Below are 27,657 nucleotides of genomic sequence, written 5' to 3'. Positions count from 1 at the left end.
GGTATGTCGTCATCAGCCGGCGGAGCCTCGAACACACCATGAGCAGAAAGAAACTTCCCTGAAGTGTTTGAGGGACTTTCCTCGTCTCTAATCGAACTGACGGAAGCAACTTAGAAGTAAGTTTGACTGTTTATGGTGAAGATAGTGAAGGCTAGCTGCCTGCTGAGCTGCTAGTAGAGTTATTGTTCTATGCTAACGGTAGCTAACTGCTAACTGGACTGTCATCTGCTCTCAACATCCGGGTTCTTCAGCTCATGACTTCTTTATTCTCATAATATTACGACTTTATTCTCTTAATATTACGACTTTATTCTCTTAATATTACGACTTTATTCTCTTAATATTACGACTTTATTCTCTTAATATTATGACTTTATTCTCTTAATATTATGACTTTATTCTCTTAATATTATGACTTTATTCTCTTAATATTATGACTTTATTCTCTTAATATTACGACTTTATATTTGTAATTTTATAACTTTATTCTCGTAATATTACGACTTTATTCTCTTAATATTATGACTTTATTCTCTTAATATTATGACTTTATTCTCTTAATATTACGACTTTATATTTGTAATTTTATAACTTTATTCTCGTAATATTACGACTTTATTCTCTTAATATTATGACTTTATTCTCTTAATATTATAACTTTATTCTCTTAATATTACGACTTTATTCTCTTAATATTACGACTTTATTCTCTTAATATTACGACTTTATTCTCTTAATATTACGACTTTATTCTCTTAATATTACGACTTTATTCTCTTAATATTATGACTTTATTCTCTTAATATTATGACTTTATTCTCTTAATATTACGACTTTATATTTGTAATTTTATAACTTTATTCTCGTAATATTACGACTTTATTCTCTTAATATTACGACTTTATATTTGTAATTTTATAACTTTATTCTCGTAATATTACGACTTTATTCTCTTAATATTACGACTTTATATTTGTAATTTTATAACTTTATTCTCGTAATATTACGACTTTATTCTCTTAATATTATGACTTTATTCTCTTAATATTACGACTTTATATTTGTAATTTTATAACTTTATTCTCGTAATATTACGACTTTATTCTCTTAATATTACGACTTTATTCTCTTAATATTACGACTTTATTCTCGTAATATTACGACTTTATATTTGTAATTTTATAACTTTATTCTCTTAATATTACGACTTTATTCTCTTAATATTACGACTTTATATTTGTAATTTTATAACTTTATTCTCGTAATATTACGACTTTATTCTCTTAATATTACGACTTTATTCTCTTAATATTACGACTTTATTCTCTTAATATTACGACTTTATTCTCTTAATATTATAACTTTATTCTCTTAATATTACGACTTTATTCTCTTAATATTATAACTTTATTCTCTTAATATTATGACTTTATTTTCGTAATATTACGACTTTATTCTCTTAATATTATGACTTTATTCTCTTAATATTATGACTTTATTCTCTTAATATTATAACTTTATTCTCTTAATATTACGACTTTATTCTCTTAATATTACGACTTTATTCTCGTAATATTACGACTTTATTCTCTTAATATTATGACTTTATTCTCTTAATATTACGACTTTATTCTCTTAATATTATGACTTTATTCTCGTAATGTTATGACTTTATTCTCTTAATATTACGACTTTATTCTCGTAATATTACGACTTTATTCTCTTAATATTATGACTTTATTCTCTTAATATTACGACTTTATTCTCTTAATATTATGACTTTATTCTCGTAATATTATGACTTTATTCTCGTAATATTACGACTTTATTCTCTTAATATTATGACTTTATTCTCTTAATATTATGACTTTATTTTCGTAATATTACGACTTTATTCTCTTAATATTATGACTTTATTCTCTTAATATTATGACTTTATTCTCTTAATATTATGACTTTATTTTCGTAATATTACGACTTTATTCTCTTAATATTATGACTTTATTCTTGTAATATTACGACTTTATTCTCTTAATATTATGACTTTATTCTTGTAATATTATGACTTTATTCTCTTAATGTTATGACTTTATTCTCGTAATATTATGACTTTATTCTCTTAATATTATGACTTTATTCTTGTAATATTATGACTTTATTCTCTTAATATTATGACTTTATTTTCGTAATATTATGTCTTTTTTCTCGTAAATGTATGACTTTATTCTCGTAATATTATGACCTTATTTTCGTAAAGTTATGACTTTTTTCTTGTAATATTATAACTTTTTTATTCTCGTAATATTCTGACTTTATTCTGTAAATCTCAGATGTTTTTTCCCTCGATGTGGCCCTAATACTCCGTAGTACATTGTCTCTTTGGCCCTCACTGCATTAGACTTATATACTTATATACTATATACTTAGACTATAAACTGTGTTCATCACAATGCTCAAATGTTTTGCGGCTCCAGTCAGATTTTTTTTTAATAGTAAAGGTTGCTGACCCCTGACCCCTGACCCCTGAGCCCTGCTTTAGCTGCTTGTTTTGATTGCCAGCCAGCTAGGCTAACTTAGCTCCCTGTATTGTAGCTCTGTTCATGTTGCTGCAGCCTGTTGATTGATTGATTGATTGGACTTACAGCGACATCACATGTTAACATGTGGAAAGTGCAATCAGTCAAAACTGTCCATCTCTCATGCGGTTGAATGTTTTACTCAGTTGGGTATTTTATTTTAAAAATGTAATAATAGCTGTGTTTTTTCTTGTGTAGGAACAGTTGTGTTTGCAAGATGAATTTCTCTGAGGTTTTCAAGCAATCCAACCAACTCTGTAAAGTTTCCCCAGATGGGAAATATTTGGTGAGTGCTTTAGTTTTTTTAATGCAGTAGAAATAATACTTTTAACTCCAGTTTGATTCCCATTGTTAGGTTGCTTGTTACACATAGATAGATACAAGTGTGTTCACCCTCTGAGACCCATAATAGAGCTGTCCTGTCTTTTTTATGGGGAGATAGCAGGTCAACAGTAGATGTCACATAGAAGTGGGGTACATCATCTGAAAGCTGGAACCTGAAGATTAGAGATGCAGCTCAACACTGTGTGTCAAGGTGTTCTAGTCATAAACATGAAATAAACATTAAGTAATTCATTAATTGATTAAAATAACTTGAGAGTGTATAGAGTTTGAACATGATGGTCATCCTCGTGCTCTATTATGTCTCATAAGTTGTTGCAGCAGTTTTTGGGTTGATACCATTTGTTACACAGATTTGCTGCTAAATTTAACCATTTCTTACCACTGGAGAATTGATATGAATGCTCAATAATCCCTCCAAAATACCACATTAAGACACCAAGACCTTTAAGAACATAATAGAAAAAGCCATGCTGTGATTTAGGATCAAAAAATGTTGGCATTTGGAGATTTCTGCAAGAATTGCATTTTTCCGTGATTGGATGGCGAGCACTTCTGTTGTGTAAACTATCAAAAAAAACCTTATTGTTAATCTAGCTAGGAAAACCATCCATCCTCTGAATGCTCTAGGTCTCTAGTTTGATCAATCCATCCTCTGAATGCTCTAGGTCTCTAGTTTAATCCATCCATCCTCTGAATGCTCTAGGTCTCTAGTTTGTGGCTGTAAAGTTTCATGAGGCTGTGATTATCCTAGAGGTCACCACAGGTCATTTTATACAGTGAGGTCAATGAAATGTCTCCTATGGGGACTAACATCACCACACATGAATACAGTTGGGCTCATTGGAGCCACAAGAGTCTCAGCTTTACAGTGATACCCACTTTATGCAATTCGAAGACTTTAGGGACCCCAGTATGAAGAAATATTCAAATACATCATTTTAGAATAGGAGACAATAACACATTTATATTGCATTCAAAAATGCATGTTTTTGTCCCACAACTGCATGTGATTATCATAAAGTGGGCATGTCTGTAAAGGGGAGACTCGTGGGTACCCATAAAACCCATTTTCATTCACATATGTTGAAGTCAGAGGTCAAGGGACATCTGTGAAAATGGCCATGGCAGTTTTTCCTCGCCAAAATTTAGCGTAACTTTGGGGTGTTACTGAGCCTCCTTTCTGACAAGCTAGCATGACATGGTTGTTTTGGTGGTTGTTGAAAGACAGTAAAGTTGGTCGGGATCACCCGCGGGTCTCGGGGTAAAGAAAAACTTAAACTTTATTAGATTCGTCATATACATACAGGCACATGCATGTAATTTGACCTCTGCTTTTAACCCATTCTAGATTTTAGAAGTCTTGTTCTGTCTGATTTGTCTCTTTGGCTGTACTCGACAGGCTACCTGTGTGCAGTACAGGCTGGTGGTGCGAGACGTGAGCACACTGCAGATCCTGCAGCTCTACACCTGCCTGGACCAGATATCCCACATGGACTGGTCTTCCGACTCTCTCTTTATCCTCTGTGCTATGTACAAGAGGGGACTGGTGCAGGTAGGCTATCAGAAGGTTAATACTGTTAGTGGTGATATGAATAATGAAGTGTGATTTTTAATGACAATATGTAATCTTGCCTTTCTTTATAGAGTATCACCATAACGATTGGTTAGACAATATAAGCAATATGAAGGCATCTCTTTCCAGTAGCTTGTAGAAGTCATTTTGGTTGACACTTTATGCATCAAACACTGAACTAATAAGTCATTGAGAGATGAATTAACAACTAAAATAGTTTGTTGCAGCCTTAAAAAACGTCATCATGTAGTATTACCCAAGCAAAACATTACATTTCTATGTCTTAATAGTGCATTCAATATTGACATTTTTCATGGTTTTAAAACATTTTGTTTTGGCAGACATATTCTAAAAGTTGTATGTTATATAATTTTTGAGATAAAGTAACATTTTAGAGACGATGAGGAGGAAGTATACAATAGCTACGTTATTGACAAATATTATAAAGTTTCATTGAGACATTTTAATTTTAATAACAGGATTGGAATGTACATTTTTGTGATTTTATTTTATTTTTTGTGGCTGGGAAATCAATGCATTTTTTTAGCTGGAGTTTTGTCTGATCGGTAAAAATGACATGAACTGCACTCCGGGTTTTATTTGCACAGAATGTATTGCATTAAACTACTAAAATGCCATTGTTCATAATAATGCCAATAATTCACCACATCCTGTGTTAACAAACTTTTGAAATGATTTTAACAAATTAAAAAAATATTTCCTCTTCAAAATAAACATTGTGTCTTCACTCGTAGTGTTTTGTGTTTGATTAAGTTTGTAAATTTCACTTAAATATTGTGCAGTTGCTTCAAGCATGCCCTCTTTTACATCACAGTTGTTTTTTATTTTAGAAATAGTTAAACTGTTATTTTGTGTTATTCTTTATAACAACATTTTGCTGAACAGTACTTTACAGCAATGTAGATACATTTGGATTTCAGTGTGTGTGTGTAAGCCTGGGCAATATGACGATATATATCTTTACGATACAAAAATGTATATCGTATATATTTTTATATATCGTTTCTAATGTGAAATAAATATTGCTAGGCCTATATTTAGTTCTTTTTTTCTCTATAATTTCACTTAAAACAATGTTCTTTTTGAATACAAGTTCTTAAAATGAGCAAATACTCAGTACTTTTCATTTGTCAAGTATTTAATTCACACAGGAGTATACAACAATAGGCTTTTCCATGTGGTTATTTCATATAGACTGTCCGTTTATTGATTCACCAGAAAACGTGCTATATTGTGATTTATAGCGTTATCAAGATATGAAATGACCTATTGGCCATATCGTCCAGCTTTAAGAGTGTGTGCTAGTTAAATTGTCATTAAGTAGTGTTTTTTTTCAGCATATTTTATTATTTTATATTAAGTAGTGTTTCAGTATTTGCATTGATTAGACATGTAGACCACACATAAGATATAAAGCGATGCACACCACAAATCTGAGACCCAGACGCTGCTGTTTCAAATGAAATTCACCATCGAAGACAACAACAAATGATTCATGAACTGACTTTAACACATCTGTTAATGATTCATTCATTTCTGTAAAATCGGGATACTAATTTTGAATTCCTGTCCATACATTTTTTTTTTAAAAACTCGACAGACGGAGCTCATAATAATTACTGTTTTTTTAAACAAGCTGCATCAGTGGTCAAAAGAAGTTATGCATGCTGGTGTAATGTCACTTTCATGTGCATCCCAGGGCGAGTAGCTTACCTTTGAAGGGGTATCCAGCGCCAGTCTTTCATGGTTCTGATGCTCAAGTGTTGAAATTTGAAATCAAGTTTAGGGAGATGCAGGATGTGTGAGAGGGATGTCACCAATGTCGGCTGATTGCTTTCCTTCTGTCTCTCTCTTCAGGTGTGGTCTCTGGAACAGCCAGACTGGCACTGTAAGATTGATGAGGGCTCAATAGGACTAGTCTCCTCGCGCTGGAGTCCAGACGGACGTCACATTCTCAACACCACAGAGTTCCATGTAAGTGTGAAGTTGGTGCGCGCACGCATTCATGCGCACGAAAGTGTGTTTATGCATATGCTTGTCTGGTTTCAACTGTTGCTGGCCCGCAAGGAAGGGGGGACCTGAAAATAGCCAGACACCAGAGCCTGTCTTGACCGCCCCTACACCCCCCCCCCCACCTGCTGCATGTATTCAGCCTGATTTCATAGCTCCCTCCTGTTAGCGTCCTGTCATACATGGGTCTCAAGTACCCCTGGAACATGGGTGCAATGTGTATGTGCCCTTCCAATGTAGGTCTGGTATTTTCTTTGGCAGCGAGTCCTATTAATGATGTTCTTAGATCAACAACAGGGAAGAAAATAGATTAAAATAAACACCCAAACCAAATAAACAATGAATCAAAGGATGAAAAGGAGCTGGAGTTGAACTTGACTTGACCTGAGGTTGGCTGGTGGCATCTTTGGCCCTCATGTCGGTGTCCATCAATGAATCAATTAATGTGTTATACCAAGACTTATACTGGATGTTAGACTGCACGATTGCGGCCAAAATGATAATCACGATTTAATCTGATTAATATTGAGATCACTTTGAAAACGAAAAAAATCTTGACATTAGTAGTTGTAATTATATATTATAAGCTGCTTAGAGCTAGTGTTAGGAAGTTAAACGGGTCATAATTGTCTCTCTATTATCTATTTTATATTGCTGTGAAAACATCTCCTTCAAATAACTGGATTTATTCAAATTTCTCACCAAAATCTACATTTTACAAGATTACATTTGAATGCATCATGGTAGCGTTATAATTTACCATTGCCTCATTTTTACTGAGTAGAGCCTGAATGCATCATAATGTGGATCCTCCGTTAACAGAGCTGTTTAGCTCCGTGCTGTCGGCAGACTAGCCGGTCACCGTGATGACTCTGAGCAGCATCATGGGGATGAATTACAATATAAATATGTGTCTGATTAAGTTAGTTGTTCCGAATGTTTTTACGGTTGTTCCTCCACGGCTTATTTTGAACTTGCAGTTGCGACAAATTACAGCTTTATGTCTTCTTCACTCACACTGAAGAAGTTCCACTCTGATGACATGTTGTGTGTGTGATGTTACTGACTGTGTCACTGTCTGCCGACGTAAAACCATCATGTGGCGGCTGCACACGTGTGTCTGACCGGCAAAAAAAATCTGATATATGAGACTGCTGACGGCTTCGATCAGCTGTTGATTGACGGTTCATCTCTTGCTGTTAGTTTAGGAAGTGCTTGATTTGATTTGAGTATTCTTTGAGCGGAGCATTTTAAACGTAAATATCACAGTCGATCGTGTTCATTTAATTGTGGGAAGCTAAAATCGTGATCGCGATTAATATTCCATTCATTTTGCAGCCGCTCTGGATGTTTGAGGCTGATACCGATATTAGAGAGTTTTAAAAAGTCTGATATTTCTGTACACCAATATCTGTGATAATCTGATATCGGCCAGTGAATTAGCATAGGCATGGATGGAAATATTGTTTTTTTTGTTAATCATGACCTTAAGAATTATGCAGTACACTGTTTTTTCAGTATAATCGAGTCATCCCGAGGTAGTTGGTGTGACTAGCGGAACTTATTTCTTACCATAATATTTACCCTCTAATATAACAAGGTTCACTTAATCATATTACCACCAGAGAGATTTAAGTTAATTACATACTTGAAATCAGTGTCCTGTAATAAGGTACTGTGCTCCTGTCAGAAACAGGCTTATTAAGAAAATGAGTCATGAGAGGTTGAGTGTTGTTTATAACGGTCTGCAGAATGAAACCCAGACTAATAAAGATACGTTTAGTTTGTCTCTTGAACTGATTTCATAGTAAGCTCGTGTTCTAAGGAGGGGGAAGCTATAGCAGCTAGCTGCCCTCGGCTCATGTGGAATATGATGGGGGGGCACCGCGGTGGGCTGCGTCCGTCATGCTGAACCTGATTCCAGGAATCATTTGACAGGTGTTGTGGCCCAACACACAACTGTGTCTGGTCTGGAGTAGAGTGCAGGGAGTGCAAGTGTCTGTGGCATGTCTGCTTTGTGTCTGTCTGCATCTTAAAAAAAAAATAGGATGGAAAGGAATGGAGGCTCCTTCCTTAAAAAGATATACAGTAGCATCTAGGACAGTATAACCTAGATCTTAAAGTCTGAGTGGGACTTGACTCGTAGCCATCTTAAGTCTGAGCACATGAAGTTCAAATGATCGATATCAAAAGTATTTATTTTTAAAATGTCACAACCACTTTGAACCTCTTATTGTGATTAATTTCCTGAAACGATTAGTAAATCAACAGAAAGATAATTGGCTCCAAATCAATATTTCCCTTCAAGAGTTCTGAGAAAACAGATGTTGAGCCCTGACACACAGTATTATGGACAAATTATTCCTCATTCATTCATAGTAGTCTGAGTCACATCTTCCTCTCACCTGTGCTGTTGTGCATTCAAAAACGTGTTACCCACCGCCCTTATCATCTGGCTAAATATAAGCAGGAAGTTAAAGAGATAGTTCGGGTGGGGTTGTATGAGGGACTTATCCGTAGTCGGTGTATTACCTACAGTAGATGACGGTCGGCACGCCTCCAGCTTGGGGAAGCAGACAGGAGTTACCGCACCGAACCAAAGCAATGTCCTGCTGTGGACGGGGGCAGCAGCAAAATATATTTTAGCCACCTAAAAGAAAAATCAATATCAGTTTGAGAGTACGCTATATTTACAATATTTTTCCCGGTTTACTTTGCTGTGAGACAACCGTTTCCAACGAGGAACTGAAGCCGCTGTATCCATCAATTCTCTCTCCAAAGCCACCAGACTGGTTGCTGGTCTACCGTTGCCGTGATCGGTTAGTTTGTTTGTACTATTGTGACTTTTGTTGAATCCGATCGAACCAAAATCACACAATAACACAACACAAACTAAGCGATTGAGGCAGCAGTAGACCTGCGACTCCTGTGTTATGCGAGGTAAAATTACAGTTTTTTTCGATGCAGTCTGGTTGCTTTGGTGAGAGCATAGATAACGGCTTCAGTTCACATCACTTCAGTGGGCAGTAACTCCTGTCTGTTTCTCTAAGCTGGGGGCGTGCCGTCATCTACTGTAGGTAATACACCGACTATGGATAAGAACGTCATGCAACCCCACTTCAAAACACCCAAACTACCCCGTTAATACTGCTAACAGTTACTGAGCATCCTTTTAGTAGTTGAGGTTGAAAAAACTAACTCAACAGAGGCAAAGTAAGCACTGGCTGCCACATTGCCAAGGAGCCCAATGAACTTACCTTCACCCCGGCCCAACATTTCATTAAGGCTGTGCCAGACGGGTGTTCGTGTCGGGTTTGAATTTCAGCCCCACTCATAAACAGCCTGCTATATTAACTTGTTTGGGGACAGCTGCCTATGGTGTGGATCGTGCCACTGTGTGTGTGTTTGTCTGTCTATGTGTCTGTAAATCTGCTTAGCTGGCTGTGTGTGTGTGTGTGTCTGGCTGTCTGTTTATAGCTGTTACAGTGTGTTTTCTTTTTAAACCCAAACAGAATATTATCAGATCTTTCTGATTGGTTTATTAGCTCACAACTGACATTGTAACAGTAGGCAAATGGCAAAGTATATTGTGTCTGTAGTGCTAATAGAGTGGCAGACATAGACCTACTTCAGGCAGCTTGCATTTTTCCTTCAAGGTAGAACTACAGTGTGTTTTCAGATATGGGATGGCGCCATGTCACAGATTTAATAGTCTCATTGCTGAAACCTAGCCTATGTATTGTGAGAATTCACGCAAGTTATCTCCTATTTGCCATCGTTTATCTTAGGACCTCACAAAATGCCACTCACACATCCATGTTAATCCACCTTTACCAGCTGAGGGGTGGTAAACTGAGGGTGGAAAAAACTCCAGCCAAGGCCATCATTGAGCTTTGACTTCTCTAATGGTTTTTTACATTTTTACATTGTTGGGATTGGATTAGCGGTAGCATTCTTGGCCAGTACTGCGGGGAGCCTTGCTAACGTGTAGCATTGTTGGCACAACAACGCTATCGGACTTAAAAACTGCAAACGTAGGCAGCTGCTGCGTTGCAACACGGGACAATAGCTCAGCCATACCTATGTGAGGGCTGCGAGAGGCTCCAGTTCCTTGGTAGAATCATGAGGCTGTAACAGGAGAAATAGGCTATATTGGTTTGAGATGGCTTCCTATGTGGAATGCCTGCAGTCTAATCCTCTGCTGACAGATAGGACTATATGGCATCAAATAGACTCGCCCATTCTCTCGCACTCACATAGGCGTGCAACAAGAATGGCTGATAGATGGGTTTTATTCCAGGTTGCTGTCAGTAACTGTGGTCTACGACTGATTGTAGTTATCATGTTGCCCACAGGCTGTCCTGTTCAGGAATGTTCCCGAATTCTCTGGTTTTCTTGTCATGAATACTTTCTAATAGATACTAAGTGGGTGTGATGGTAGAAATTAGCTGCAATTGTCCCATTCGGCCGGTGTCTTGATTGTCTTGATTGTCTTCTCAGAAGTAATTGTCGTGAATGACGCAAACATGTGAAAGAAATTTGCATAACGCTGTGTCGCAAAAGCCGATCGGGGGTGAGATTCTCCTCTTGTCGTCACTGACGTCCTGACGTCCTGACGTCCTGACGTTGTTGAATCAGAAATGGAGGAAAACATATTGTAGCTGTCTGTGTTCACCCAGAGCTACGATAGTACATCATATTAGTACAGAGACCGGACCAAACTCTGTGTATAAATGTAGAAACCACAGACTCTCTATGGTAGAAACAACAACGTCGCTGCCGTATTTATGCCTAGATGATTTTATCTTGAGTGTCGATGGAGCAGCTACGATGTTAGCATAGCCTGGCACTGATCCATCCAAACTCCATTCAGAAAACAAACAATTTAAAAGTTGTTTGATTGTCATCTTGCAGACAGGCTTGACAAAGCATGAATTCATACTTTTTACAAATCAACATCATTGTGTTGTTATTTCAGCATCCTTTTGATCCGTTTACTACAACGTTGCTGCCGTATTTATGCCTAGATGACATTATTTTTAGTGTTCATGGAGCAGCTACGATGTTAGCATAGCCTGGCACTGATTGATCTGAACTCCAGTCAGAAAACAAGCATTTTAAAAGTTGTTAGCTCGTCGTCTTGCGGACAAACCTGACAAAGCACGTATTCAGACTTTTTACAAATCAACATTATTATGTAGTTATTTCGGCATAATTGTGATCTGTTTAGTACAATTAAATCACAGCACAATCTGTTTGTTTTGGGTTCATACCGCAGGAGCGACGTGTGGCTTGCTAGATACAGTCATTGCAATGGCACTGTATGTGAATACAGCTCGCCGCCGGGTGATGTTATGAACCCAGACACCACGGCGTTTGGTTTTCCGACATATCTGTGACTTCCACAACATGTACGAAGCAGCATCAGTGGTTATTTCTTCCATGGTTGACGGAGGAAATGGCGAAAAAGAAAAGTTGTTGGTATCTATGGAGACGAGCCCCTTCGTCTAGAGCGAGTAATGCAAATTAACACAAATGATACGGGCGGTCCAACTCGTGCGAGTAAAGCGGGGCGATAATTTGCTTCACTCTTGGTGTGAACGCAACATTAGGAAGCTTCTCCTAATGAGGAATCCTCGTACATGTAGTGATCGAACCGGTGCTAAAATGCACTTGTCTGTAATTACAGCCGTAACTGATCACCAGTTGCAGTTATGCTAACCCCGGCACAGACGTGAATTTCTCCATCTCTGATGGAAAAACAGCAGCTGTTGTAGTTGAGTTTTGTTTTTTCACGCCACCCTCAAGTCCTTAGCCCCCCATCCCCAAGTTCACCTTTGGCGAGGATACTCCATCTAAAGTGTAGCTTTACCAACTAAGGATCTTATTGCGTACCACCCCACATGGAAAAGCATTTCCCACCTATTTTCTTCATGCTACCCTTCCTCCACCCAGTTTAAAGTTACACTGCCTTTCGGGGTCTTGATCTTCCCGCATCCCCTATGTGGTGGGTTCAAGGCATCTAAGAAGTGCCAAGTGTGTTTGTGTTTGAGCAGTGTTGACATCGGTTGCCATGGCACCATGTCTGAGGGGATGTCCAGGAAGCGTGCAGTGAGGTGTTATTACAGGGTCCACACAGCTGGATGTCCTGACCAAACAGGAGGGTCGACACGTCAGCCCAGTTAGGTGACAGACTTGGCCCAGTTCAAATGTCTGTCTGGACTCTATGGTGAAAGCCTAGGTCACTTCAGTAGTTTTAGCTCTGCACATTCTCAAATGCAAAATACAGCATTAAGGTTAGGCTTAAATTTTTAATTTGTTTTTGAGAATCATTTAGGATTTTTATTTTTTATGTGTGTATATACAGGGTGTCTCAGAATATCTAGCTGTCACAAGCTTCAATTGCACAAGAATACACAGTACTCAACAGTAGAGTATAATAGTATAGAGTGTGTGCGTTTTTTTGAGGATAACATTGTGGCTAAAATTGTAATTCTCATTTTTTGTTCAACCTGTAATTTGTCATTTCTGTTGAGGTGACTTTATTTGTTTTCCCTGTGAGAAAAGGAATGTGTTTAGCAGTCTTCCTGGCTAGCGTATATAACTAGTTTTAGATCTACAGTTTCACATCTTTAAACATTCAAAGCATGATCAGACGGGGCTTTATGCACCCACATTATATTGGCTTACTGTAAGCTGTAAAGGAGTGCCATGCATTTAACATCCTTAATGTTGCAGTATTGTGCTTTTATGCCCTTGATATTTGGACTGTTAGTAATGACTACTGTCATATGTTGTGTCTAGGGCTGTAAATAACAATTATTTTCATTGTCGATTAATACGTAGATTATTTTCTCGATTAATCGATTAGTTATTTGGGCTATGAAATGTCAGAAAATTATGAAAAATGTGGATCAGTGTTTCTAGGGATGCACCGATATCACCGAGTACAAGTACAAGTACAAGTACTTACATTTTGGGTACTCGCGATACCGAGTACCGATACCGAGTACCGATACGAGTACTTCTCTGAGCCAAAAGACCCTTGTTAACAGCCAGCTGAAGGGTGTGAACGACATACGGCAGGCTGGGGAGTCCCGCATATGAGGCGGTGCGACGCGACCGGCTCTAGGTCGGCTTGGAAAGGCGCGCCGGCTGAGGTGGGATCCGAGCCCAGCAGGGTCGGGCGAACCACCGTAAAGTGTTATCGGAGCCGTTTTGCGAGTACGAGTACGAGTACGAGTACGAGTACATGAGCACAGTATCGGACCCGATACCCGATACTGGTATCGGTAGCGGTGCATCCCTAAGTGTTTCCAAAGCCGAAGATGACGTCCTCAAAATGTCTTGTTTTGTCCACAACTCAGATATTCACATTTAAGAAGCTGGAATCAGAGAATTTGGACCTTTTCATTTTTTTTTCTTAAAAAAATTACTCCAATAAAAGATAATCAGAATTGTTGGCAATTAATTAAATAGTTGACAACTAATTGATTAATCTTTGCATCTCTAGTTGTGTTTAAGAGAGGAGTGAACCAAAGACAAATCTTTGTTGTGCAGCTCAACTATTGAACTACTGCATGTCAAACTACAGAACTGCCAACAACACAGTGGCCTGTAGGAAATGAATGCAGATGTATACTCCTATGTGTCATATAAATGTAATTGTGGCTCTTGTCCTGTTATTGTTAACAGTGGGTTTGCAGCTTTCTCTCTGAACATCTTAGTTAACACCCAGTCAACTGTTCAGTAGTACAGACCACAGTTTCTCTAACAGTGTCCTTAAGGCTGTCATGCAATCCTTGTTTCTTGAAGGGCAAGGTACCACATATCATACTGGTCCTTGAGTCAAAATACGCTGCCCTGTTGGCTGAGTGCCACCTGCTTGTGTTGGCATCAATCTTGTTGAAGTGAGACTGGCGGGTATTTGAGTGGCTGCTGTCAAAACTTAGCATTAGCACATTGTGGTCTCTTTGTTATGCCTGCTTGTGGCCAGATAGTTATTCTTTGGCACTGCTTCTCATTTGTGGGAATGTGCTCAACCTGCTGGCTCTGCAGCTTGCTGTTAATTTGTCACACTTGTCTAACGTTACATCAGTGGATGCCGGGTCCTATACGTGTCGAGATGTTTTAGATGTGTTAATTTCAAAACAAGTCCTAATTTAATCGTTATAATCTCGTTACATCCATCTCAGTGACGGCAACCCTTTAACATAATGTTCATTCCCTGTGGAAGTAATACACTTCTCACTCTCTCAGAGCCCCACAGGGCATCTAGTGATGGATGGATTCCATGTCAGTGTCTCATATCCCTCACAGAGATTTATCATAGACCTCTTCAAAGACGTAAGGTGCTCTGTCCACAGCCGTTAAAGGACATGATGGACCACGCTAGCCTGGACTGTAGTCTGGATCGGCCCAAGTCTTTGGGTGTAGAGGAACACTTGGAGGCCTCATTAGGCTAGTGGCTCAGTTAAGATTGTTTTACTGAAGATTAGTGGTCGAAGTGCTCTCTTATAGACTCAAGTCTAGGGGGCCGTACACATGCCACGTTTAAAAAAAACGCATGGAAAACGCCAGCCGTGTCGCTTTCATCCTTTTATCCAAGGTGCTTGGCAAGCAACCGAAACCTGCGTGCTGCAATGATGATGAAGAAGTTGCGCTAATTCAGCAGTAAAAGCCTCACTGACTAAACTAAACAAAGTCAAAACAAAGATAAATGGATTTTCAGCACCGTAAATCTCTCATTGTAACATTACTGCTCAATTTTATGGTGTCAATCTGGCGGTCGACATTTCAGCTGGATGTTGTGACGTTCTGTGATGGAAAGGGTGAAGCAAGTAAAGTAGTCCGTGGGACAGATGGTAAAGCTCTGGGTAGTCCTGCACTAAAATGATTAACTACTCGTCCATATTTACTGTAGACTGATATTTAAAGAAGAAAGGAAAAATACCTGCCGGCTGTGATTGGTTGTTCCTCGTCACATGACATGCAGTGCGTGCTGCAGCATTCCAAAAGTTGAACTATTTTTATCTTGGAGCATGAACCCCTGAAATATAGGCGTTTGTGAACTCTTGTGCGTCGTGGCGGTGTCGCTCCCCGCGTTTGATCGCGCCTGCCGTACGTCTACATTGACAACAATAGATTTGAGCATGCAAAAGATGCAGCATGTGTACAGCCCTTTCGTAGAGAGGGTATCTGATCCAAATGGTCATGCAGTTTTTCTGAAAGTGGCTTGTAAAACCATTTGTTTGCTTCAAAACCCCGTCCCTAATTCAAGATGTTTTTTCTTACATGTCGTGTTTTTGAGTAGAACCCAACAGATTTATCGCCATTATTGTCCAATTTTAGCTCATCACAGATATCGCTAATTCACTATCACTGTGTAAGTCTGCTGGCAAGTGACAAGAAGTTAGACACAAAAATCATGAAGATGTGTCAAGTCAGTTTATTTATATAGCACATTTAAAAACAACAGGAGTTAGTTAACCCGAAGTGCTTTCCAGTAGAGGTGGATGGGTTAGGATCTGCCTCAATACAGGTTTACATGATTACAAACATAGAAAGGTGCATAAAAAGGCAATAATACATAATGTAATACAATAAAAGAACAACAGACATTAGAAATAAGCTAAGAGGGGACTTGACAGAAGCCGAGGGGCAGCCTCAGACTGAACTAAAAACAAATGAGGAAAGGGGGGTCTTTAAATTTGACTTAAAATTGCCGATGGTGGAAAAGGACTTAATGTGGGACGGGAGGCTTTAGCAGAGCCCGGGAGCAGCAACAGAAAACTCAGTCACCTCTGGGTTTGAGGCATTAGAGAGAGAGACTGTTGTGAGGATGATATGTTTGTGTAATGCAACACAGTTTGTCCACTAGAGAGCACTGAAAAGTTGATTTTTAACCGTAAAATGTTCAACTCAGTACAAATCTTGGTCACAATTATTTAACAACCCCAGTGAAAGGATGCTTGTGTTATGTGTCTTTGTTAAAAAATGATTACTGGTTGATATATTAAACTCTTAATCATTATCAATGTGTATGTATCGGCTTCAAAAGTCCAGTGTTTCTCTGCACTAACTCGTGTGTATTTATGCCTGGCGGTATGGTGCGCTTGTCGTACTTTCACTTGGCGAGATAATCCACAGTGATTTTTCCTCTCTTTCCTCCGGTGCCTTGACAGCTGAGAGTCACCGTCTGGTCCCTGTGCACCAAAGCTGTGTCTTACATCAAGTATCCCAAAGCATGTCAGAAAGGTCAGTATGAGAATGATATTGTTTTATTTATTTTCTGGTGGCTTATGAGTGTGTGTGTGTGTATTACCAGGAGTACCTGAGGGCAGGGCCAGTGGTCTGAGTGCCTCGGCATGCCCCATGAATCACATGCCGTTCTTTTACCTTGTGGCGCGACCCTGGGTATGAGGCCAAACTATGGTCCTCTTTGCTGACAGCTGTGTCCCTCTTCAGTAAATGGGGCATGCTCTTCATAACAGGCCTGTCAGCAGCTTGGGGGAAAAATGATTGTTCATGACTCTCCCCATTTTCCGCATGCAATACTATGTCCCTCTGCGACCCGCGTATCCCCCTAAACCGTCATATAAATAATACGGCCATGATAGTCGCATACCAGCGACCTGATAGTGCCAAAGTGTGATGGTACGTGTCCACAGGGGCGTTTTTTATCACGAGGGGACGCGCCGCTTCCCAGCATTGGAGGCTTGGTAGGCTGTCACTAGAAATAAGGCACTAGGCTCCTGATTGGACGAACGCTTTCCCTCCGTGGGCTGCTGCTCCCAGCTTTCAAACCGGAAACATTATGGAGGCTCGTTTGGAAACTTTCTTCTCTTATTTCATGAAAATAGTTCACCGAAATGTGTTTCTGAGAACATTTGAGGCGAGAAATAATCCATGTTGATGAATCTGTCTTTATTTTGCATCGACGATGTTTATTTTAAAAGTTTTTCGGGAGTTTCGAGAGGCGGCGAGTCGCGTCGGACGCCCGTGATTTGCATAAAGTAGACTAACCCTCAACTTTATGCAAATAAGGAGCGGGCGTCGTGACGCTCCGTTTCTCGAATCGCGACGCCACGCTACCAGAATGCATTGCACGGCTGCTTACATAGACAATAAATGGGAAGTGTGGAATGGACGGAGCCTGTCGACACGTACCATCAGAGAATCCCATTGAATTGAATAAACAGGGAGCCACGAGGTAACGAGGTCACATATTCAGTTATCAGAACAGACAATTGGCTTTTTTTTTGTTGTTTTGATCAAAGTTGAAAATACGTTTTTGGGGTGTTATTGTATTTATGTGTTGAACGATGTCAATCGTATGAATGTCCATAGTTAATCGCGATGAATCTCGAATCACATCTGATATTGTTATCAACAAGTACTGATACGCTGCTGCAGTGTGTGCACGGCTGTCATATAGCTGAAGAAAAAGGACTGTTTCCCATTTACATGGTGAAAAGCAGATGGCCACTGAAGGTGTTAAGGTGATTTTCGTTGTCAAATATTCTTGTGTTAGCCCACAGACGCAAAAACACAACATCTCCGACCTCTAGAAGCAGTGTGGCACCTTTAGCAGAGCTGCCGTAGTGGGATGGCTGATGCTCCCATACACCAAACATATGCTCTCCGTTCTTGACCAACGCAACACCTGAAGCAGATGAACTTCCATGTGCACCTACGGTGAACTCAAAGTGGTAGGCTCCTCTTACTGGTGCAATGAAAAAACCTGTGGGAGAGTTTTTGTCAGTGAATGTAACCTGAGAATCATCTGTTGATGATCTAGTTGGAGGCAACATGGACAAAAAATCAATTTAAATTTGTGAATTCAAGTACCTGTGTTTGGGTTGTAGGCATTTCCGATGTTTGTGATGATGTATCTGAAGACCAGATGAGTGTCTGTGTTAAATGGTCCGACATATCCTGAGCCTGAAGCCAACAGAGAGGCTGAGAAAGCCACCTGTTTGACTGAGAGAGAGAGAAACATACTCGTATAAAGAGGATGATGTTGCAGCAATGTGATGGTTACAGTAATGAGTTTGTTTCTAACTTCAGTCACGTCATTATTCTGTGTATAATCGTGCTTGTCACCATTCTATATAGGCTTATAAATTATGTTAATATCATAAGAACGAAACTGTTCAAATACTAAATTGCTAATTTAGTTGAGTCTTACCTTCTCCATCTCTCTTCAGAGCCTCCACCTGGTTTTCTGTGACATTTGTCCTGTCTTTCACGGAGATCAGCTCTGCTGCCTGTGCTGAAATTCATCAAAAATTTAGCATAGTGAAATAAATGATTGTCTCCAATGAAAACAATCTTTGACCGTTAAAAGTATTTCATCATCACCGTTTTCATTAGTGTGAAAATCCCTTGTAAATATATGTAGGAAAAAGTATTTTAGTGTTCTCTTATTGTCTCTAATATGCAATTTTGACATATAACTTGGGCTGTCAATCGATTAAATATTTAATCCCATGATTGTCCATAGTTAATCACAATTAATCACAAATTAATTGCACAGGTACTGCTTTTAGCATGAAAAATATGCTCAAATCATAACATGGCAAACTGCAGCCCAACAGGCAACAACAGCTGTCAGTGTGTCAGTGTGCTGACTTGACTATGACTTGCCCCAAACTGCATGTGATTATCATAAAGTGGGCATGTCTGTAAAGGGGAGACTCGTGGGTACCCATAGAACCCATTTACATTCACATATCTGGAGGTCAGAGGTCAAGGGACCCCTTTGAAAATGGCCATGACAGTTTTTCCTTGCCAAAATTTAGCGTAAGTTTGGAGCGTTATTTAACCTCCTTCACGACAAGCTAGTCTGACATGGTTGGTAACGATTCATCAGGTTTTTTAGTTTCATATAATACCAGTATCTTCACTCTAGCTTTAAAACTCACAATAAAAAATCACAAGTTGCGTTAATGTGTTAAAGAAATGAGTGGCATTAAAATGAATTTGCGTTAACATGTTAACTTTGACTGCCCTACATAGAACTATTCATCATTGCTCAATATAAACATATACCTTGTAGTTGTTGCTTCAGCTTGTCCACCTCAGTCTTTTGCATCTCCAGTTCTCTCAGTTTAGCTGCTTGTGCTAAAAAAAATAGATTCAATGATGAGACACGTTCTTTGCCTTACTGACATTAACAAGTCTCTCCCAAAACCAAACACAAGTACTAAATCATAAAGTCATAATATGACAAGTGTAGAGCTTCTCAACTGAAAATGGAGCTTGTAATCTCATCAACGTCTGTGACAACAGCAGTTTAAATTCTAATGTGGAAGGTTAACTATCAAACCTTTGAAAAGCAAAATTACAAAAAACAGATTCAGCATAAAATTGCTCATTTCAAATCAAATTAGTACAGACGCAGCAAAACTAGGGATGCAGCGATCCGACTTTTTCAGTCCCGATAGCGATACCTGGGCTTTGGGTATCAGCCGATACCGAGAACCGATCAGATACCAGTGTTTGATTAATAATCTGTATGCCTCACTGTGTGGAAGTGACTGACATCATTCTTTTATGTGTAAGACAACATCAGTCTGGACTTAAACATTGCTTTACTAACTTTATAAAACTAAAATGAATTTGCGTTATCGCGTTAACTTTGACAGCCCTACATATAACTATTCATCATTGCTCAATATAAACATATACCTTGTAGTTGTTGCTTCAGCTTGTCCACCTCAGTCTTTTGCATCTCCAGTTCTCTCAGTTTAGCTGCTTGTGCTAAAAAAAAAGATTCAATGATAAGACACGTTCTTTGCAAACCTTTCTGTCCTCTGTGTATGAACGTCTATAACATGTTATTATAAAAGCTCCTGTAACAAAGCAGTGGCTCTTACTGCTATGACTTCCCTCACTACCGTACATCCTACTGTACCTTCATTTTCTGTCTGTAAGTGCCTCGTCTCCACCCTCTGTTCAGCCAACGCAGCGCTCATCTCTCTCAGCACAGCATTGATGTCTTGTGTGCAGGTCTGTTGGTGGTGAGAGGCATTTGTTGGTTCTCTTCCCTGAGATTCAGTTTGCTTTCCTTGTGGAATAATGTCGTTGTCAGACTCTGTCTGAAGCTGAGCCGTGGAGAGAGAGCAGATCAGCAGCAACAGTGGAAAACACGCCGTCGTCTCCATTTTCAAAGTGGCGGTCTATGTATGCAGTTCTACTTTGTGGTTCCTGTGTTAATCCCCGGCCTTAAATAGTGTCTTCTGCTGATCAATCATTACTAGAAATGTTTATCAGGAACATGTGCAGGAGATCCTTTTGATAACAGTTATAACTTGGGGCGTGTCATCCGGGAAACAATACTGAAAACACAGCACACAAACATTAATGATCTATTAGTACCTGTATGTTGGAGCGTAGCTTACATTCCTTGAATCAGTTAATCAGTTTACCAAAAATGTCTTATATTATGTATTATATTTAGGGCTGTCAATCGATTACAATATTTAATCATACATTTTTTGTTCAAAATGAACCTTAAAGGGAGATTTGTCAAGTATTTAATATTCTTATCAACATGGGAGTGGGCAAATATGCTGCTTTATGCAAATGTATGTATATATTTATTATTGGAAATCAATTAACACAAAACAATGACAGATATTGTCCAGAAACCCTCACAGGTACTGCATTTAGCATAAAACAATATGCTCAAATCATAACATGGCAAACTGCAGCCCAACAGGCAACAACAGCTGTCAGTGTGTCAGTGTGCTGACTTGACTATGACTTGCCCCCAAACTGCATGTGATTATCATAAAGTGGGCATGTCTGTAAAGGGGAGACTCGTGGGTACCCACAGAACCCATTTACATTCACTGATCTGGAGGTCAGAGGTCAAGGGACCCCTTTGCAATTCACCATGCCAGTTTTTCCTCGCCAAAATGTAGCGTAAGTTTGGAGCGTTATTTAACCTCCTTCCTTCCTATTTATTCCTTGCTGCTGCTGCTGTTGCTGAACTTCCCCTGAGAAATCAACTTTTATGAGTGTTATGAATTATGTGGCCAAAAACTAAATAATAAAACCTTTATGGTTGCTTGATAAGTAATCTTCAAGTACTCTCCTAACTTGTCCTGTGTAAGTATTAAAGGAACCGTGTGTGACGGTTCAGGGGATCTGTTAGCAGAAATGAAATATAACTGTGTTTTCATTAGTGTTATTTTAGAATGAGTCCTTCATATCTACATAGGGAGCGGGTCCTCCTCATGGAGTCCACCATGTTGCTCCTCCATGTTTCTACAGTAGCCCAGAACAGACAAACCAAACTCTGACTCTAGAGAGAGCCTTTTGCGTTTCTACGTTACCTGAAGGCCACCGTAGTTCTCCGAGACGCTTATGAAACTGCGGTAACGTGAACTGCAGAGTGCAAAACCGTGGTACCGACAGCCGCCGTCTGACTTCTGTTGCTCCTAAAGTAGTGTTGTTATGGTGAGGATGACCTCTGAGCGAGGCGAACAGCGTTACCACAGTTTAGCACTCGGCGGTTCACGTTACTGCAGTCTTGGAAAGGGAGGAGCGAGCGGAGGGGTACTCGAATGTCACCGAATCCACTGTACCTTTAAACCTAACTAATGCTATATTTCAGAGGTGTTACGGTGTCATCGTAAGATCTTTATCATACTCGTGATTATATGCCGTAACTTAATTATAGCTTCGTCCCACAGGTATAGATTTCAGCAGAGATGGCTGCTACATGGCCTTGGCTGAACGCCGTGACTGCAAAGACTACGTCAGTGTATTTGTGTGTGAAGACTGGCACTTACTCCGGGTAAGTAGGACATTCAAATTTTACGAGTTTTATGACCACGATTATACATTTAACATTTTAGAAAGCAACAGAAGAAGGAATCTAAATGTAGGTGACCTTAAAAGATGAACGGTATCTGCCTGTGATGAATATCATTTAGTAAAACATCTCCAACATGATTTGCATTAGAGTATGATTTACTCCACTGCTACATAAACTCCAAATATTCATTCCTCGAAAGTGTCATGTATTCATAGACACATTTTTATTTGAGCTTGACAACATCAAAACACAAAGAAATGTACATGTGTTGTTTTTCAGTAAATTAATTTGATTTAACTCTGCCACAGCATTTTGAGACTGAGACACAGGACCTGGCAGGGTTGGAGTGGTCTCCCAACGGCTGTGTGCTGGCAGTGTGGGATAGCTGTCTGGAGGTGAGTCATTTTGAGTTTTGAATCACCTGTTATGGTGAGGCAGACTGATTGTATTGTGTTTTCAAAGTACAATTGACCAAGCCTAGCAGGGGCATGAACACAACATGTGTGTGTGTATCATCCCCACAGTACAAGGTGTTGCTGTATTCTTTAGACGGCCGGTTGCTGTCGACCTACAGCGCCTACGAGTGGTCGCTGGGTGTCAAGTCTGTGACCTGGAGCCCCAGCAGCCAGTTGCTGGCCATCGGCAGCTATGATGAAAAGGTACGGACGAAGATATTTCATTATAGCTTGACACAACGTAACTACAGGTCATTATTGTAAAGACACGTGTTAAAAAGAGTACTCCACTGATTCGGCAACATCATCATCCTCACGATGGACAGTTTTAAAAGAAAGGATTGTTTCTATTTTGCTCATTCTTCTTCTTTGTCAAAACTGGTCGCCTACATTACCCACAATGCAACTCGACTGGCAACAGTTCAGTCAGATTCAGATGTGTTAGGCTAGTAGCGGCTAACTTCGCCTCGAGCTGCTAGTCCCGAGCAGTTTTTTTTTTTTTCATTTTCAAACTTGTAGTCTTCAGCTTCAACCGATGCTGACTTAAGTGACATCACTTGAGGCATTTTTTTATCAGACTTTGCGCAGATCTTGAGCCACAAAAGGCTTTACACAACTTGTTTCAGATATGAAGTTGTGACCTGTAATCAGACTTTTATGTGTAAAATCCTCTTTTAAGAAATGGATTCATTCATTTGTTCAGATAAAGAATCATATAAATTAAAGTGTCAGATGTAGGGCTGTAAAAGTTAACACGTTAACACAAATTTGTTTTAACGCATTAACGCAATTTTTAGGTTGTAGTGGCTCTATTTTTAAGCTAGAGTGAAGCTACTGGTATCATATGAAACTAGAGAACCTGATGAATCCATCGGTACCAACCATATCATACTAGCTTGTCGTGAAGGAGGTTAAATAACGCTCCACACTTATGCTAAATTTTCATGTCATGGCCATTTTCAAAGGGGTCCCTTGACCTCTGACCTCCAGATCAGTGAATGTAAATGGGTTCTATGGGTACCCACGAGTCTCCCCTTTACAGACATGCCCACTTTATGATAATCACATGCAGTTTGGGTCAAGTCATAGTCAAGTCAGCACACTGACACACTGACAGCTGTTGTTGCCTGTTGGGCTGCAGTTTGCCATGTTATGATTTGAGCATATGTTTTATGCTAAATGCAGTACCTGTGAGGGTTTCTGGACAATATCTGTCATTGATTTGTGTTGTTAATTGATTTCCAATAATAAATATATACGTACCTTTTCATAAAGCAGCATATTTGTCCACTCCCATGTTGATAAGAGGATTAAATACTTGACAAATCTCCCTTTGAGGTACATTTTGAACAGTGTGATTCATCGTGATTAACTATGGACAATCATGCGATTAAAAATGTAATCGATCGACAGCCCTAGTCAAATATGTTTGCGTCTGGACTATGATTTGTCGTGTTATTAATATCAGTAGAAAGTAAATGACAAGACTTTATTATTCTCATGTCAGGTGCGCATCCTCAATCATGTCACGTGGAAGAAAATCGCACAGTTTGAGCACCTATCAACCATCAACAACACAAAAGCGGTGAGTATTTTCCAGCCTTCATGATGAGCCTTGCAGACATTACAGTTCAATTATTAACAGTTTGTTGTGTTTCCAGGTTGTGTATAAGGAAGTGGAGAAAAGGCCAGCTGTTGGCAGTGATGACCTGTCGCTACACAACATCACAGCTGGCACCACCCTCTTCAACACCCAGAGCAAATGTATGTTCGCTTTTAAAAACAATATTCTGAAAGCAGTATTTGATTCAAACTACTGAGGTCAAGTAAACAACTTTATCAATTAACTGACTCTCACTTGTTGTGTTTTGACTTCTCCAGACGAGATCTGCCCGCTGCCAGTCCAGGTTCCTGTAGTCAAACCAGACCCAGACCGAGCCAACCCCAAGATCGGTGTCTCTGCGTTGGCATTCAGCTCAGACAGTCGCTATCTAGCCACCAAAAACGGTAAAACTTCACAGCTTCCTGCAGATCCTTAAAAAGTCTTAAAAGGCATTGAATTAATTAATCTAAGAGTAAGACCTTAATTGCTATTTAAAAAAAGTATTAAAAATGCTAATACATGGAAAGTAGGGTTTTATGGATATTCTTTTGTTCTGACATTGCAATTTAAAATCTCAAAATAATTGGTAACATCTATTTCTGAAATAATTTACCAAATGCATCTCGCATTAACGTCATCTGTGTTTCTCTGACCGTAGACAACATGGCCAGCGTTGTCTGGGTGTGGGACATGCAGAAGATGAGCCTGGTGGCCGGGCTCGAGCAGACGTCAGCCGTGCGTTGCTTCCAGTGGGACCCCCGACGCCCCCGGCTGGCGCTGTGCACGGGCAATGCCAAACTCTACCTGTGGTCTCCGGCAGGCTGCGTTTCCGTCCAAGTCCCCACTGAAGGTAAACTCGGCCGCGTACACCGCTCCATTATGGTGCTCTCAGATATAGAAGAGGGCAGGCGTACTCTATTATCTCTAATGTCTAACCCTAACCCAGCTGCACAAGGTAACTTCTGCATGTTGGCAGCAAGAGGTCACTGTTTTCAGTTTTAAACACTAACAACCTCATGTTGTATTGATCCCAGTGAAATGTGTGCAGGGTTAAGGTTAAGTTTTCCTCTTCATTTTCAAATTGCTCCTTCCTGTGCAAAGGAAATATATCCCACCAGTGTCAGAATTGAATATGCAAACAGAACAAATCTGTTGTTTCTCAGTTTTTACCTTCGTGATGCTCATCTGTGTGTCGCTGCGGTTCATTTTTGATTTAGCCTGAAAGGTGGGTGTGTTTTAATTAGAGCGCTTTCACAAGTCCGTTTGTCTCGACCGAATCAGAGTTAAATTTATACTTTTGGTTCGTTTTCTATTTAGTCCGGTTCGGTTTCACAGTGCACAAAATAAAGCGGACCAAATACAAAACTGAATTCCCTTCTCCAGTTTATCTCGAATGACTTTATTTATCATATTCTGCTTGTTGTCTTCGGCCCAGATGTCAAGCAAACATCAGACTTCTGCAGAAGTCCAGGTCCGTCCTCTCCCATTCATGTTTACCTGTGTCCATCTCAACAAATGCCCGCACAGGCAGCCTGCGTTTTGGTTCACCAGTTGTTTTTGTCCGCACCAGAGTACGATTACTGCGTTCACACCTGGCTATACCAGGGATCTGCAACCTGCAGCTCTTTAGCTCCTCTCCAGTGGCTCCCTGTGGATTTTTAAAAATGGAAATGAATAACTGTTCTTTGTTTACATTTTTATTTATCGTTGTTGTAGTTCTATGGTACGACGGAGTGTTAGGGCCACATTGAGGAAAACAAATAAATCTGAGATTTCGAGAATAAAGTCATACGTGTGAATTTTACGTGTTATTTTTCGTTTTTCTCATAAAGTTATGACTTTATTCTCGTAATCTTCTGACTTTATTCTCATATTACAACTTTTTTCTCGTAAAGTTATGAATTTATTCTCGTAATGTTACTACTTTTTTCTAGTAATATTCTGACTTTATTCTGTAAATCTCAGATGTTTTTCCCTCAATGTGGCCCTAATACTCCGTCGTACATTTGCACTTTGGCCCTCGCTGCATTAGACTTATATACTATATACTTAGACTATAAACTGTGTTACCTTCATCACAATGATCACGTTTTGCGGCTCCAGACAGATTTTTTTAATTTTTTGCCTAAAATGGCTCTTTTGATGGTAAAGGTTGCTGACCCCTGACCTTTGACCCCTGAACTAAACAAACCTCACCAGAGTTCGATTAAAACCTGTGAAAGCGCCCTCAGAAACCCCAAGTAGAAAGAAAGTAGAAATGAAATTGTTATTGCACAAAGTCAGAATCAATGAATTTTTTTTAGAGTTTACAAGCTGAACAATGTGAATTCTTAACACAAAATGAAGGTGAATCATTTTACATATGTTTAGATGTGTCATCCTCTCTCTCTCTCTCTCTCTCTCTCTCTCTCTCTCTCTCTCTCTCTCTCTCTCTCTCTCCCCTTCCAGGTGGTTTCCAGGTCCAGTCGCTGAACTGGCACTGCAGCGGAGACTCTCTGATCCTGCTCGGCAAGGAGCAGCTGTGTTTGTGCTACATGGACACCGACCAGGATGACAAGTAGAACACAGGTCTAGCTTATTTAGCCATACACACCTGGCCGGGGATGTGTTATGGTGATGACGAAAAGAAAGACTGGTGGGAACACTCCTCAACTTTCACATGCTGAACTGTAGCGGCTCACCAAGGTTTTAAGGGCCCTCAGTGCAGGTTAGTGGGATGGTCCTTTTCTTGTCAAGTTGAAAATGTAGGAAAAACCTAACATGACATTCCTCCTGAGAGACACAGAATGGATAAATATCACTTTTTAAATAACCAAAAGCGTACTAAAGCACTAGTTTCAAACACTGTGAGAAGATAGTTTTATAGATTTCACTGTACATAAGTATTTTGTATTGTTTTACCTTGAAATTGTGTAATTATTTTGAATAAATTGTTATAAATAATGCAGCTAAAAGTGAGTTACTCAAATTTGTACATCTTGGTTTATCAAGTTTGTGTACTCCGCCCAGGCAGTACTAAATACATACAGAATCAATATAATGTAAATGCACTTCATCATAACAATGACCAGAGCCGAGGACCCGACGAGAACATGTAGGCGTTTATTCTTCTCCATTGTGGCGACAAATATCTACAACAAAAAGTTAAGTCTTCACATGTTTGTAATAACGAGTTCATCTCTTTGTAAGTGAAATACTTCAGAACTGGCAATGAAATATTTATTTTCTAGAAGCATTCATTCAGC

At 39.4% G+C, this 27,657-nt stretch overlaps 3 protein-coding genes across 5 annotated transcripts in view; 1 reads left to right on the top strand and 2 right to left on the bottom strand.

Annotated features, from left to right (window-relative positions):
- tp73 (tumor protein p73) overlaps positions 1 to 6,380 on the bottom strand; it is a 50,861-nt gene extending 44,481 nt beyond the window's left edge. The window contains exon 1 of the mRNA XM_037772170.1: positions 6,229 to 6,380. Within this exon, the coding sequence (XP_037628098.1) occupies positions 6,229 to 6,260 (32 nt within the window). The 5' untranslated portion in view covers positions 6,261 to 6,380. The remainder of the gene's footprint in view (positions 1 to 6,228) is intronic.
- On the top strand, positions 1 to 27,366 carry wrap73 (WD repeat containing, antisense to TP73). The gene is made up of 13 exons (XM_037772172.1): positions 1 to 116; positions 2,775 to 2,862; positions 4,321 to 4,473; positions 6,373 to 6,489; positions 16,710 to 16,782; positions 22,230 to 22,333; positions 22,663 to 22,749; positions 22,879 to 23,013; positions 24,317 to 24,394; positions 24,471 to 24,573; positions 24,691 to 24,816; positions 25,071 to 25,262; positions 26,861 to 27,366. Exons 2-13 carry the CDS (start codon positions 2,794 to 2,796, stop codon positions 26,971 to 26,973), a joined length of 1,350 nt encoding a protein of 449 aa, XP_037628100.1. The 5' UTR covers positions 1 to 116; positions 2,775 to 2,793; the 3' UTR covers positions 26,974 to 27,366.
- Positions 17,548 to 21,087, bottom strand: LOC119489562 (complement C1q-like protein 2). Of its 3 annotated transcripts, XM_037772184.1 has the most exons (6): positions 20,444 to 21,087; positions 20,218 to 20,289; positions 19,579 to 19,650; positions 18,716 to 18,799; positions 18,376 to 18,507; positions 17,548 to 18,268 (listed from the first exon to the last, which is right to left on the bottom strand). In XM_037772184.1, the coding sequence occupies exons 1-6, from the start codon at positions 20,691 to 20,693 to the stop codon at positions 17,988 to 17,990; spliced, it is 891 nt and encodes a 296-aa protein (XP_037628112.1). In that variant the 5' UTR covers positions 20,694 to 21,087; the 3' UTR covers positions 17,548 to 17,987. The 3 variants fall into 3 exon arrangements, with proteins under 3 accessions (XP_037628112.1, XP_037628113.1, XP_037628114.1); XM_037772185.1 differs by lacking the exon at positions 19,579 to 19,650; XM_037772186.1 differs by lacking the exon at positions 20,218 to 20,289.
- Positions 27,367 to 27,657: the final 291 nt, after the last annotated feature.

Source organism: Sebastes umbrosus, chromosome 6 (assembly GCF_015220745.1).
Source record: "Sebastes umbrosus isolate fSebUmb1 chromosome 6, fSebUmb1.pri, whole genome shotgun sequence".
In the NCBI taxonomy this organism is placed as follows: Eukaryota; Metazoa; Chordata; class Actinopteri; order Perciformes; family Sebastidae; genus Sebastes; species Sebastes umbrosus.
Note: the sequence above shows the minus strand (reverse complement) of the source record. Positions and strands in the feature narration are given on the sequence as shown.

Excerpts from the sequence above, each read along its gene's own strand:
- LOC119489562 (XM_037772184.1), bottom strand. The coding sequence starts at position 20,693 with ATGGAGACGACGGCGTGTTTTCCACTGTTGCTGCTGATCTGCTCTCTC. Across the intron at positions 20,290-20,443 it reads CTTACAGACAGAAAATGAAG|CACAAGCAGCTAAACTGAGA; the intron begins GTACAGTAGGAT and ends CTTTTTTTTTAG. Across the intron at positions 18,508-18,715 it reads TCTGAAGAGAGATGGAGAAG|TCAAACAGGTGGCTTTCTCA; the intron begins GTAAGACTCAAC and ends TCTCTCTCTCAG.
- wrap73 (XM_037772172.1), top strand. The coding sequence starts at position 2,794 with ATGAATTTCTCTGAGGTTTTCAAGCAATCCAACCAACTCTGTAAAGTT. Across the intron at positions 22,334-22,662 it reads AAGACTGGCACTTACTCCGG|CATTTTGAGACTGAGACACA; the intron begins GTAAGTAGGACA and ends ACTCTGCCACAG. Across the intron at positions 22,750-22,878 it reads TGTGGGATAGCTGTCTGGAG|TACAAGGTGTTGCTGTATTC; the intron begins GTGAGTCATTTT and ends TCATCCCCACAG.